The 13,587-nt window shown below is 36.3% G+C and overlaps 1 protein-coding gene across 1 annotated transcript in view; it reads right to left on the reverse strand.

Annotated features, from left to right (window-relative positions):
• Nucleotides 1-2,096: 2,096 nt before the first annotated feature.
• Nucleotides 2,097-13,587, reverse strand: part of ELOVL7 (ELOVL fatty acid elongase 7) — a 32,533-nt gene continuing 21,042 nt past the window's right edge. The window contains exons 3-8 of the mRNA XM_042804929.1: nucleotides 11,658-11,848; nucleotides 9,183-9,263; nucleotides 8,736-8,792; nucleotides 6,917-7,022; nucleotides 4,325-4,461; nucleotides 2,097-3,045 (exon numbers count right to left, since the gene is read on the reverse strand). Of these exons, the coding sequence (XP_042660863.1) occupies nucleotides 2,842-3,045; nucleotides 4,325-4,461; nucleotides 6,917-7,022; nucleotides 8,736-8,792; nucleotides 9,183-9,263; nucleotides 11,658-11,848 (776 nt within the window). The 3' untranslated portion in view covers nucleotides 2,097-2,841. The remainder of the gene's footprint in view (nucleotides 3,046-4,324; nucleotides 4,462-6,916; nucleotides 7,023-8,735; nucleotides 8,793-9,182; nucleotides 9,264-11,657; nucleotides 11,849-13,587) is intronic.

Consider the following 13,587-nt stretch of genomic DNA (forward strand, 5'->3'; position numbering starts at 1 on the left):
TGAGGTTTAATAACATTTTGTACTGATGTCATGAGCCTAGTCAAGTTATATGCAACCACTTAGGATACATCCATACAACACTGAAACAATGGATTCTCTTTCTTCAAATGCTTCATGATTTAGAGAAAACTAAACCAGTGTGCAAGAAATCACACACTAGGAATCTGAAATGGCACTTGCTGACAGCCCACTTAATGATTAGCATCTCCAGTTTCTGCTCCTGCTTATTAATTCTTAATCTCAAACTGACTCTGGAGGCAGTTGGCTACTGTACAACTGCTGGACATTCAAGTTTTTCCTGGCTTCTTTCTGTTCAGCACCCCTCCATGTGCCGAGCTGCTTAGTTTTGATTGTGTATAGTCTCAGCTCCTACTTAAGCTCAAGTGAGTTTAAAGAATGAGTTGCAGATTTAGGTCCCAAACCAACAAACAAGTATCTGGCCCTCACATGCAGCTGCAGGACACATTCCTCCATGCATATTTACGGAGGAGGGGATAACTGCAAAATTGCAGACCAGAACTGGGATTTCCCCTACCAGCACAGGAATCACCTGCAAGACTAGAGAGTAATGCCTACTTCCCTCCAGAGGACGCATCATCCAACTTATACTGCAGACTAACTATCACACTCTTTCCCCAAAAGGCCTGCATTTCCCAAACACATTAGAACCTGCAGGCTCAAGAAGGCCTAAATGAACCAAATTGCCCCACTTTCTTCATCAGTACTTAGTTAATAAATTGCTGTATAAAAACCAGACACAATTCAGGCTCTGAAAATAAATCTGAGGCAAATCCTTTCCAGCTGTTTGAAAGAACAGTGGTATGGCTCTGTCCTCAGGAGATGAGCCCCTACTTTGGAAGCCGAGGGCATACACACAGGCTGAAGGCTGATAGATTTTGAGACTTGAGAGTCAATGATTGCCTTTCCCACTGAAAACCTGTGTGGCACCCCAGCTGCTCTTAGATTCTGTGCTAAAGCACCTCTCCACATGCACTGCCAGGGAGCAAAAACTCAGCACTGAGGACTGTAGGGTCAAGCATACAAATTTCAAGGGTCACAATATACATCTCAAGCCACCCAAATCCTTTCTGGGATCTATTTTCAATCTGCCACGTTGATAGCTACAGGGATTAAGTACTGCAAATATAAGATATAAATTATTTTTATTTGTTTTATAAAGAAGACTTGTATGTAATCTCAGAAGAAGTCATTTGCAACTCATATCCAAGAGAAACTTTAAATTCTTTTAGCATTAACAATGCAACATAAATGTCAGTATTCCCATAAAAGTATTCAGGTAACAAAACTTATTTTCTTGGAATTGTACAACAGGGAAGCAAATAAAATCTGTCTCAAAGTTTTGGGTGTTTGAAAACGCAAAGATCAACAAAGCAAGTATCACAAGTTTCTTTTCTGTTAGTAGTGAACAAAATAAAGAACAGTACTTTTAAACGTATCATTAATTTAAACACCTTTAGCTCCTCATTTAGAGGTCTGTTGCACATACCAATTCCTTAATAAACTCATACAGTACAAATGCAATTTGCATACAAATAGTTAGGTCCTTTGATTTCTATACATGTGAGACCCTAACAATCTGCCTAACCATGGAAAACAACATACTGGTTAATTCTACATAGACTGGCGTCTTGCCCAGTCACCACCACTGCCCGGTCCACTCAGCAGCTCAGAGAATGGCACATATCTTTTTGCCTAGTTTGGGACAAGGTAAGTGGTACTATTAATGGAGAAACTTTAACCTTGAGTTATTAAAAACTATAATAATCATAAAAAACAAACAAACAAAAATCCCCAAACAGCAATGGTAACAAAAACCACAAAAAAAAACCCACCAGAAAATCTTTCTAGGCATGTATTTCAATAGATAACGGAAGTGGAAGAAAATAGAGCACAGTACAGTCATGCTAGGTGACACTCAGGCTTCAATCAAAAAATATTTTTTTTAAAACTAGATGTCTAAGATTTTGGCTATTGATTTTCAAGATTTTTTTTTTTCTTCCCTAAACAGCCTAGGCTACCAATATCAAAATATCTCCATAAATACATTGAATAATAAGTATATTAGACTACTTTGGTGAACAAGTCAGTAAGATTTTTTTATCATTATGCTACAACAGTTCATATAATCCCCATATTAGTAGGTTTCTTACATTCAGAGTAATGTTCGAGTAGAACATGAAATGAATTAAGTTATCTTAGTAAAAGATAGTATATACAAAAATCTATGATCTTCAGATGAAACACTATATCTTGACAGATTAACATACATTCCTTTCTTTAAGGTCATATAGTTTGTAAACACATGTAACAATGTTTATGTATGAACTATCTTAATAATGAGCTTTATATTCCATAAACAGTACTTACTGATGATTTGGTTTTTTTAATAAAATGCAGCTGACAGTCTCAGCAACTTATAACATTTCAGGTCAAGTAATTTTTTTCTTCTCAGTGTTCAGACTATTTAGTACTTGTCATACACATTTTAATTTTCCCAATGAATACTTTTATTTTCACGCATCTTCTAGATAGAGATCATCCATCCATTGATTTGTTACAGGATAGACATGAAAAAGTTGTTGAAAAAAATGCCTGCTTTTTTTTTTATTTCTTCTTCAAATGAGAGACCTATGCTGCTCCACTCACCTCCCAAATTCTGAATTCCAAATAATTTATGGTAAAAATACAAATTCTGTTTTGGAAGAAAACATACAAAATATACATCATGTAGTGTGTGCACCTAAATATCTTGATTGTCAAATAGTGCAAGTTTCCAATTTGACACAGACACTTTTTTGGTTTTAGAGACAAGAGTTTGTTTCACTGATCTTTGCTGATCCCATTTCTTGCCATCTTTGGTAGTCTTTGTCCCTTTGTGTAAGCGTGGTACCAGAAGTGGAGAAACAAGACTAAAAACATAGAGCCATATAGCCAAATAATAAACATGAAAATTGGATACTGATACGGACAGTCATCCATGATGTAGATTTGTCCTATATGGCCTGTAATCATAATAAACTGGACCTGGAGGAAAAAGGTGAAGAAAATAAAAACTTTTTAAATAAATGACAAACTTACCACAGAAGTTTAAAAAGATTCAGCATAACTTGCATACAGAAAAACAGAAAGGAGGAGGGGGCTTTTTAAAATGACAGAGATGCACCTTTAGTGCCCCTCTCCCAAAATGCTACTCCACTGAAAAACACTTTCACAGCATAAAGAAAGGGAAGTCCTGGGACAAACTGAATTACAAGCAGCACTGAGAAACCCATACTAGGAAAAGAGGAGTGTGCCCTGGACAGTTCAGGGAAGAAAGGAGGCAGACAGTGCTTGACCAGTGACAAATGGCATGTTCCTTCAGAAAAACTAGCTAGAAAAAACAAAAAGGCAATCATTGCAGGGTTGGTGAACATGAATTTCCATGTTCCCCACACACTAGCATGTGACACAGAGAACTGCAGGTCCCATAAAACAATTAAATGGAGAATTAAAAAAAAAAAATTCCACATGAAGTCCAAGTTAATCATCTACTAGTAGTGCCTCCAAGACAAAAAGACTTTAAGTTATAAATATTCAAATTAAACTGTTCAGCGTTACACATGGTTATATAAGCCATTCTATTAACACCAGGCCTGGTGCAAGCAAACAGCCATGGCTGCTTCTCCCTGCTCCTTTCCTTCCTCCATCAGCATCTTTGCTCAGACCAAACTAATTATTTAGCCAGAAGCTGAATTTTGAAAATTTGGCTATTAAAAAGCCAGGCATGAAAAAGCACTCAAAGCAGTAGCCTTTTGAAAGTGATCTATGGCTGATAAAACACCTAATGTAACTACTGCAAGAGCATTTTTTAATGGTCTGGGTTAGAGAGAGGTAAATTCTCTAAATATAAATGTTTTCTATGAAAGAACATACATGAAATTCTAAATAAATACTTATTATCCCTTTCCTCACTACTAGTCATATGTGTATTCTGTACATTATTTATGTTTTCTTGGTACAAACTGACATTTTAATCAGTTTTATACAGGCAATGAGTTTTATAAATATATTTACCTAGTATTGCATAACTGAAAAGCTCGTGTCTAAATCTGTGATTATAGTGAACGCTGAAGTCTGCAGATTTAAGTATGTAACTGAAGGGAACTAACAACTTTTTTTACTCAATTAAAACACAAGCAAACCTTGTACCAACTGTAAGCTACATACATGAAACTAACTAAAAGTACATATGCATTGCATCAAGTCTGTGTTAGCCACAATCAACTTTCCAAGAGGTGTTTAAATCAAAAAGAAAATTACTCACAAGTTGTATAGTTGTCATGTATTTTTTCCACCACAAATATTTATGATAGGCTGGTCCCAAAGAACAGATTCCATAATAAGTGTACATGATAACATGGACAATGCAGTTCAGCAAAGCATGAAATGTTCCTAAACCACCTAAAGAAAAACAAAACACAGTAGCCCTAGTGCATCGGGTATTTAAAAAGCCACCTCAGGTCCTAGTAATTTGTTTTGAGTCAGGGTAGAAAAAACGCATACCACAAAACCTACAAACTTTGATTAACTCCTGAAGTATTTAACCTGAATTGGGTTGACACCAATTCTGAGGGAACATATCAGTTTCAGTTTCCTTTCTCAGAAAAGACTTATCTACGCATTTCTGAAACAGCTGTAAAGCCTAACTAATCTGTAAAAGGTTTTAATTGACATTTTCTTCTTTGGGCTCATTTTTTTATTGTATTTTATTAAAATACATAAATGAGGGAGACACAGACAATTTAGTAGAAGCAGTGTTTCTCCTATTTTTACACCTTTTTTCTAGACATCATTATGAACTTTGCAAAGCTCTGGAGGATAAGTAATAATTCTCTCCCCAACACAGATTTCCAGATTCCCAGGGAAAGAATCATGGTTTCTGACAGTAATCTTTTAGAATCATGACCTAAATGAGGGTTTCACAAATCCATTGTCCATCTCAAAAGCATTCTTACAGTGAAAAGGAAATTTAAGGCCAAGTAGCCCCATTTGAGACAAACTCATGACAAACTGGTAAGATATGAACATTTCACAAATAAAAGGAAGTAAGGAAATAACTCCTTTTCCATTGAATCAACTATGAAGTTAGATGATCCTGCTCAAAGTAATTTTATGTTAGTGAACACAAGAAATAAGTAAAAATCATCCAAGAAGTGGCAGACAGCAAAGTATTTTTAAGAGAAATATGAACATGAACATACTGAGCATCAGGAATAAAACAAAATAAAAGCAGATGATTAGTGAGGAAAAAAAGCCAATTTTCCATTAAGAATCAAGTTAAAAATAAAACATACTTTGTGATTTTAGTAGCTCACAGTAATCTTCCAGCTTGATAGATCATAACACCTCCAGCTGTGATTGCAAACTTTGTTTGAAACATAGCTATTTGTATTTTTAAAAATAATTTCAGTGTTCCTACAGTTCAAACATACATACTTTTTTTGGCTTGCACATTGAATATTCAGAAGAAAAAATAAATAGTTAAAGCAGAGAAAAAACAACCTAATCAACAGTTCAAAAATATGCTCCAAAAAGGATCACCATACATAAGCACCATTGTACAATTCCCTGCTTATATCAGATCAGAGAATAATCACCATCTCTATTCCAACTCTTTTTTTTTTTTTTTTTTTACAAACAGGTTGAAAACTTGATCAATGTCACTATTTAGAAGGACAAACAGTGATGAAACTGGATACAAGACAATCAGCAGCAGGACTAAAATTCTTGGGAAAAAATTCAGATTATCAAACAGAACAATATTTGGAAAGTTTAGTATGAAGATAAGCAATAGAGTTGTAGAAACAAAGGCAGCTCTGCATGAGTATGAGGGACTATTATTAGCAGAGGACGAAACAGTCCTTGCACACTTTTCTGGAAGCACGTGTCAAATTATCACATGAGAAATTTGAATCTGATGCAAAATCAGAAGCCTGTAGCTGGTATACTGATATGATGACCAGATAAAAAAGTTAATCACTTATAAACAGAAGCTTTTCAAGGTTGAAAAGGAGGGACTGTTAGTTGCTGGGTTTTTTTTTTGGGGGGGGGGGGGGGTGTTGTGGTTTTTTTGTTTGTTTTTGGTTTGTAAATCTGTAAACATACTGAACTGTATGCTGAGAAAGCTATTCAGAACTTCTCATTAACTTAAAATACCAGTTACTCAGAAACATTTCAGAAAGACATAATCAAGGCACCAGCTTCCTAACAACAGAAACTTGACAAATACTGCAGAAGTATATCCTTTTATACACTAGGAAAATCTGTACACTGGATGTGTTCAAAAGACCCCACCGACAAATTTTCTGGACTGATTCCAGGTCTTATTTTTGTATTCACAAAAAAGGCACTAACAGATTAGTTTTAATAAGCAATGATTCTATCAATTCACCACTGATTTTCTGGGAGGAAAAAAACATGCCAGAGAACGAGTGAAGAAACATGGAAGAAACTCCTAAAACTCCCTCACACCTCCTAGAGATGACTACTAAATGACTGTGCATTTCTCCACTGTCTACTTATCAGGCTAGTCTCATGGCAAGCTATACTTATTAGTGGTGCACACTAATAATATATCATGGGAAGATGCAAGCATAGACATGCAGAGCAGGAAAGGAGAAAGTGAAGGTAAGCTAGAAGTGGACAAAGACTTTCAATTCAGAATGATTCCAATAAGTTTCTGTAATAAGTAAGGTCCGGGAAAATATTTCAGTAGCTCTGTGAAAGCCAAAGTATTAAATATAAATAAACTTTGATGTTTGCAAGATTTTTAATTCTGTTCTTTAAATATTTTTTTCTAGCATAGTTAACTTTTACTACCAGAAGACAGGTACAACTTAAACTCTCTCTCCACTACCTGCAGCAAATTTGACTCCAAACCACCAGGTCCATGGCATGATGGAATGATGAAAGACATGCAGGAATGTAACTTGGTTGTTTTTCTTACGCAGCACAAAAAATATCTGAAACAGATTTTTAATGGACAAAATGTTACAGGAGGTAATCAAGCCCAACATACTTACAGAAAACTGTATGCATCAATTTTCTCACTGGTTGCTCACTACTATACATTTTCAAATGCTTCACAGTTGCCGCCTTGGAAGAAGGGAAACAGGCTCTGAATATGCAGCCTAGTTTACAAAAAGAGTTAAATCAGTATGTAAAATCCACCTGTGGATTCTCAAAAGCCAGGGCAAGCTTTGAAAGCAAATGTCGAAGGTTGAGCCATCACCTGTGCGCAACAAACAGTGTAAAATGGACTTGCTTGGATTGAGAAGTATCTAGAAGCATCAGATTTTAAGTCCCCTGAACTACTAATGCAAGGCCATTTGAGAAAATGAACTGAAGGACTAGACACAGATAGAAGCAGTAGAAAATATTAAGTTACAGAAATAGCACTTTATTATGAACATTTGCTTAGCTAACTTTGGGAAAAGGTAAATTTGAACAAAATATATGTAGGTATTTTAATTAATATTGATAGACCACATTTTAAAGGACAGACATCAAGGGGAAGACATTAAGGGAAGACAGAGCAAGAAAACTGTGTAAGAAGTCAAGTCATACAAAGGGTAATATCACATGGTCAGCAAATGAACACATAAGAAAATAAGTCTGATGTGCCAGGGAAACCATTTGGCAACAGTTGACAAATACAGCTAAGAAATTAATTTTGCAGTAAAACTAAAAAGCAGCTGCGAAACAGGTACCTGATGGGGTGGAATCAAACAAAACAAATTTTTAAAAACAATTTTTCAGGCCCAGTAGTAATTAAAAAGGAGCAGTCTAACTAGTGGGTAGTAAAGGTAAATAGATGACTCAACTTGTCAGGCTTTTCCAGTTTTAGCATTCCTGGCCCTTCCACTACCACTTCATTTGGCTCTGTCAGTAAGATCTTCCAGTGCTGAATCATGAGCATTCGCAGATGAAAGTTAGATAGCTAACTTTGCTTCCAGGGTGTAGAACGTCCTAAACTGCTCATGAGCCATCTACTGAATCACCACTATAGTGCCCCACACAATAATCTGATTCCAAGACACAAAAGCTGGTTTGAAAATAGCTAAACCAACCCTACTAGGTGTTGGCCTGGGTAAGAGGGTAAGGCAGATAGCTGCTGGTGGTGAGCAAGGTCTGTATTCTGCTTCAATGCATTGCTACTCGGACTTTGTTTGAAACAGGTTAGAGTGCCAGCCTAATATCAAACACATCTATAGTCATGATCCCCAAAGCATACTCAGGAATTTATAACAGGTAGGTACAGCAAATTACGCTGTATTTAGAGCTGTTGATGCAAATATTCTGAATGTGGAAGATAAAATCTGAAGATGACGTGGAAAAAAGATTCAGCATGATCAACACTGTTTATCATCTGCAGTGTTGAGAAAAGCATTGCCATAGCACAATAGGGTAGTGTATTCAGCTGTTAAGCAGACAAATTACCAGGGTTTCCTAAACTTCTGAAGGTGTGTTCCCTCATTAAAAATTTTCCTGATAATCAAGGAACAACAGTGTAATGGGACAAAAAGATAAGAAGAGATAAAGGTAAACACCTTGATGATATTCCAATAATTGAAGACTGAAGGGCTAAATAAAAAGCAATTTATACCCCCAACAGCAACAGTTCTACTGTGAAAAGGAAACATCTCTACTTCTTTCATTAGGCTACAAACACTTACAGTGTCTAATAATTCAATGAACTTGGAAAAGTAGTAAAGCCAACAAGTCCGTACCATCTGCAAGAGCAAAAAACAGAAACTGTCAAATCATAAGTCATATATAAAACTAAGCAGCTGCAGAAAAAAAAGTAAATAAAGGAAATTATTGGGACAAGAAAGTGGTGTCACAAAGTTGACAGAAATATTTAAATGTACAGTTTGTTTTTTCTTTCAATACACAAGCCATTTTTTAATCCTGAAGGAATTTTAAAACTGAGAATAATACTTTGCCTCCTTTCTCCCAAACAATCAACCCCTCCAGTTAACTCACATGCTCTACATTATGCAAGAGGACATTTCCATTTAGTGAATTCCACTCTACAACAGTGCACTTGGTCGTTCAAAAAAGCATTTCTAAAAATAAAGTCAGCATAGCATAACAATTCAGCTTTGTGCTTGGTAACTTACTCTTAGAGCTGTAGGTGACCTCGAGTAGTCAACAATATCGCACCGGAATGAGTACCCTGTGGCCCAACCTGACATAAGAAACTGGGGCAAAAAAAAAAAAAAGGGAAACGGCAAAGATTTACTTCATGCTTTTTGAAAAATTCATTAATTTTGGATTACTATTTCAATCACTAAGCAGGAGGGAAAAACAATATTCAAACCTTGTTGAATCAGCAACCTTGTCAATTATCTACCTCTGTGTGGGCTAGTTACCATGAAATCTTCTGCTATTGCAGATTAATGAATTTATAATTCCAGGACTACACCTATAGACAAGAACTTTCTTCCTACACCCATTATTTCAGCATGAGTAATTGAAGAGGAGAAACAGCTGCATCTCAAAACCAATGTTAGAAAAACAACTTACTGTGTAAATCAGACCACAAAAAGAAATAAAACATTTTGAGATTTTTGGAAATTACTATCACAGCCAACCATCTTAATATTGAAAAGAAACCAGCACAGCATCTTAATACTGAAAGAAAACCAGCACAACAGAAAAAATATGGCTTAATATCACTGAAGACAAGGAATAAATCAGTATGTACTGTATTTTTAGTATCATAGTTTCTAAAATTTTGCTTAAACTGAATGGTTCAATTTGTCTTTCACTGATATGAGCAATAAGAAGCTAGGATTTTACAATCAAGAGCACATGTATTGACAAATAACTGTATGTAACAAAAATAATGTAATCTTTTATTTTCAAATTTATTAAAGCTCAGACAAGAGCACCATTGTTAAAATTACTCTTGGCTCATTCTGCTGCCAGCCACTAGGACTACTGTATCTTATATCTGTTTATAAAATGCTTGTCATCCATTGATCATCATCCACTCATGCATGATAGGAGGTTCAGTTCTCTTAACAGATTGAGGGGTTTGGACTGTTCAACTTCCTAAAAGAATCAGTTACTTAAATAAAACAAGATTTGAAACAACACCAAGACAGTACAACACTAAAACACCCACCAAATGGCTTGGTTCCAAAGAGGGGAAGAATCAGCTTTTTGCTGAGCACCAGGCAATATAAGAAATTCAATCTGGTACACTTTATCCATGCATTCTTTCATGAAATTGTAACATGGAAGTCTTGACAGCAGATTAATTGAATATTGTGTTAGTGTCAGACACTAACATAACTTTAGTATTTTTTCTTGTTTCTGAGGGTTATAGCAAAAACCAAACTTGGCATCAGATCACAAAAGGAAGTTTGGTGATTTTTCAAAACAAAATCTAAATAGCCAATTCACACATCTTGTCCACCACTTTCACAGTCACGACAAAGTAGTTGCACTGCCTTTAGAGTGATGTTAGAAGAAATGTCTAGCAGTTCACTAACTCATGATGAAATTTATGCAAATTGAGCTAACAGAAGGGTATCCTGCCAGTTTGGCACAATAATCTGACAAGCGTTCATTACCAGTTTGCCAAACCTGAAATAGTCAGATTTAAACATAAAGAGGGACAGTACTAGCATAGTGATGCTTCACCAAGAAAATGTATAAGGCTATCATTCACACAATACTATTGGTAAATGGCTACAATTTAAAAAAACAATGATTCAAAAAAGATACCCCCAACAACCAACCAAAAAATACCCAAACCCAAAAAACAACCAAAAAAAAACAAAACAAAAAAACAAACCACAAAAACCTCAGACATTAACTAGCTTAAGGTTCTAAATTAAAGCTTCTACGTAAATGTATACCACTCATGGTTAAGGAATTTTAGGTCATTCAACCCATAATACTACATATCTCAGGCTTTCCAGTCTTAAAACCTAACATTTGTTCTGGCTACGAACTACAGCAAACTCTCAACATCCCTTCGGTGAGAAAGAGCATTTTCTATTTTAGAACTGAGGGGAAAAAAAAAAAAAAATAAATCAATGCTAAAGATTTTCATGGTTTGGGTTTTGGATGGGGGTTTTTGTTAGGTTTTTGGTTGGTTTTGTGTGTTGTTTTTTTTTTAAAGATGAAGATCCCCAAATTAGATTTTATTAACTTCTGTCATTTAAAAGGCAGATTTAACTGAAGATTATTGCATAGTAAACACTCTATACAGAGTTTTTGAAATATCAGTGTTGACTATCATGTAGTAGGACAGATACAATTACAAAAGAATAAGAAGAAACATGTACTCTGCTTTACCTGCTACAGCCTAGGAAAATTAAACATAAGATTTTTAAAATTTTGTAAATTATATATAATGACACATTAAATATTTTACAATCTTTCTAGGTATGACTTACTCCCTTTTTTCAATATCAGCTCAATTAGTTTAGCACACTGCTTCGAAGGAATATAGTTACAACAATCAGAATAATAGGTTTTTTTAGAATTTCAGAGGAGGAATTATATTAATAATTTTATTAAAAGTTAGTAGCTAGAGACACAAATTATATAAATACATTACAAATAAAAGTAGTACTTACTTCATAAGTCATATATAAAGAGAGGGCGACCACACTGAAATTATAAAATGCCATTATCTGCCTGAGTTCAAAAGGTTTTTTATTTTCCATGAGTTTGGGTCCCAAGGAAGTGACAAAATAGATGTAGGTTCCAATGATAAAGGTTGTTGGAAAAGGTGAGGACATGAGTGGCCAGCCTTCCAGTCTTGGATCTACAGGGGAGAATGGTGGGGGGGGAAGTGGAAAGGGGGAAATCAAAATAAAAATCTATCAGGTCTTTCCAGTACTTAGTAAATTCTAAACAAGCTACAGAAAGATATGTAATACTTAATGGTTTAGGTTTTGCTGTCGCTGATCACGTTTCAGTCTATTCACCTCAAACCCTCAAACCCATAATGACAAAATAACAAGATTTTAGCACCTGTAGGATTCAACACTTCTTTCTGTACCATTTCTCCATACATAATGAAGAGCAGACACAGAATCATGAGTGACACGATTTTCTATCTAGAGCTCTCCTTCATGAAAAGTCTGCATTTTCACCCACGAGCGGGGCTCATAGGGCGGCACAGGACAGCAATGCACAAGCAGATCACTGAGGCTGCATTTCCACGTCAGACTTCATTCTTCTGGAAAAGCATGAACCTGATGTCACAAGTTCAAGCCATAGACAAGGAGTAGTCCTGCCTTCAAGATCCTTGAGCTTTATAAGTAGTACGATGTTAAACATAGTAAGTATGGGGGTTTTAAAGTTAGAAGCCCATCTGTCTCATCAGTTGGTATTCACAGCTCAGTATTTGAGGCTTGTGCCTATTCAGTCCAGACATGTCTCCACTTTCACAGCACCACAAAACACACACTTTCACATTACAAGCTTCCAAATGGCAGAAGTGTTGCAAGTTCCTCTCCAGTTATCCCAGAAGTACCGCAGAGTCCTGCTCCTACACGTGTCCTCTTCCCTCTCCCCACAGCAGTGTCTGGCAGGTGCTCCCTCTGATTCTGTTGTACCATTCTGTGGTTCTTCACCAAGTCTCAGCTCACCAGAGACTTCCATATTTCTCCATAAGCAGGAGAACTGATATGAACTTCATGGTTGGTTGGGTTTTTCTGTTTGTTTTGGTTTGGGTTTTTGTTTTTGGAAGATTCATTTCTGAATGACCCCAAACTTAACTATTGACTCAGTAAACTGCTGTTTTCTTAGTTTGCTGCTGTATTTCGGGGGTGAAATTATACCACTGCAACTTTTGTTAAGTGTTTAATTCATAGCCAAATGTCTTAAAGTCAGTGATTTTCAACTCACAGCATTCAAGCATCCTATCACCCATGAGACCCTCTGATGTTGTTTACAGCCACTGCAAGTTTTAAAACAGATCGAGGAGGAAAGCACATTATAAATCAGCTCACAGCCTGTAATGTGCCCAGCGCTGCTGCCCACAGACCAACAAGGGTTGTGAACCACAGCACAAGGCATCTGTATGCATTGCACCAGCAACAAGAGAATCACCAGCTCTTCACAACTAAACGCTTTTTCTGCATCCACCTCTTTTCTCACTGGTCTTCCAACCTTGATCCTGAAGAAACCACATCCTGCCACTAACAGTATGCCATGAGATGCCAAATACAAGCACTGGTAGGCAGGGAGATGAGGAACTCAAAGTCTCAAGTCTCCGACAATGCAGCAGAAATGCTCACTCACCTAGCTCCATCCCAATCCACTTCACCCCACAAGTCATACTGATAAAAAACCCTTCTCACTTGCATGTTGTGGTTCTACAGAACAAGAGAAATGGTTCTCAGCCATACTGGAAAAGATAAATTAGTAATTTGAGTGATCAAACCTTAACTGCTTCTCAAGTTTTTCTCAGAAGTTATCTAATCCCTGTCACTATGTGCCTACCTGAGTGAGGAACACTCAGGGATGCCACTGTGACAGGTGGGTCTTAACCCCAAA

The sequence above is a fragment of the Tyto alba genome, unplaced genomic scaffold, assembly GCF_018691265.1.
Source record: "Tyto alba isolate M040663 unplaced genomic scaffold, T.alba_DEE_v4.0 Super-Scaffold_42, whole genome shotgun sequence".
NCBI lineage: Eukaryota > Metazoa > Chordata > Aves > Strigiformes > Tytonidae > Tyto > Tyto alba.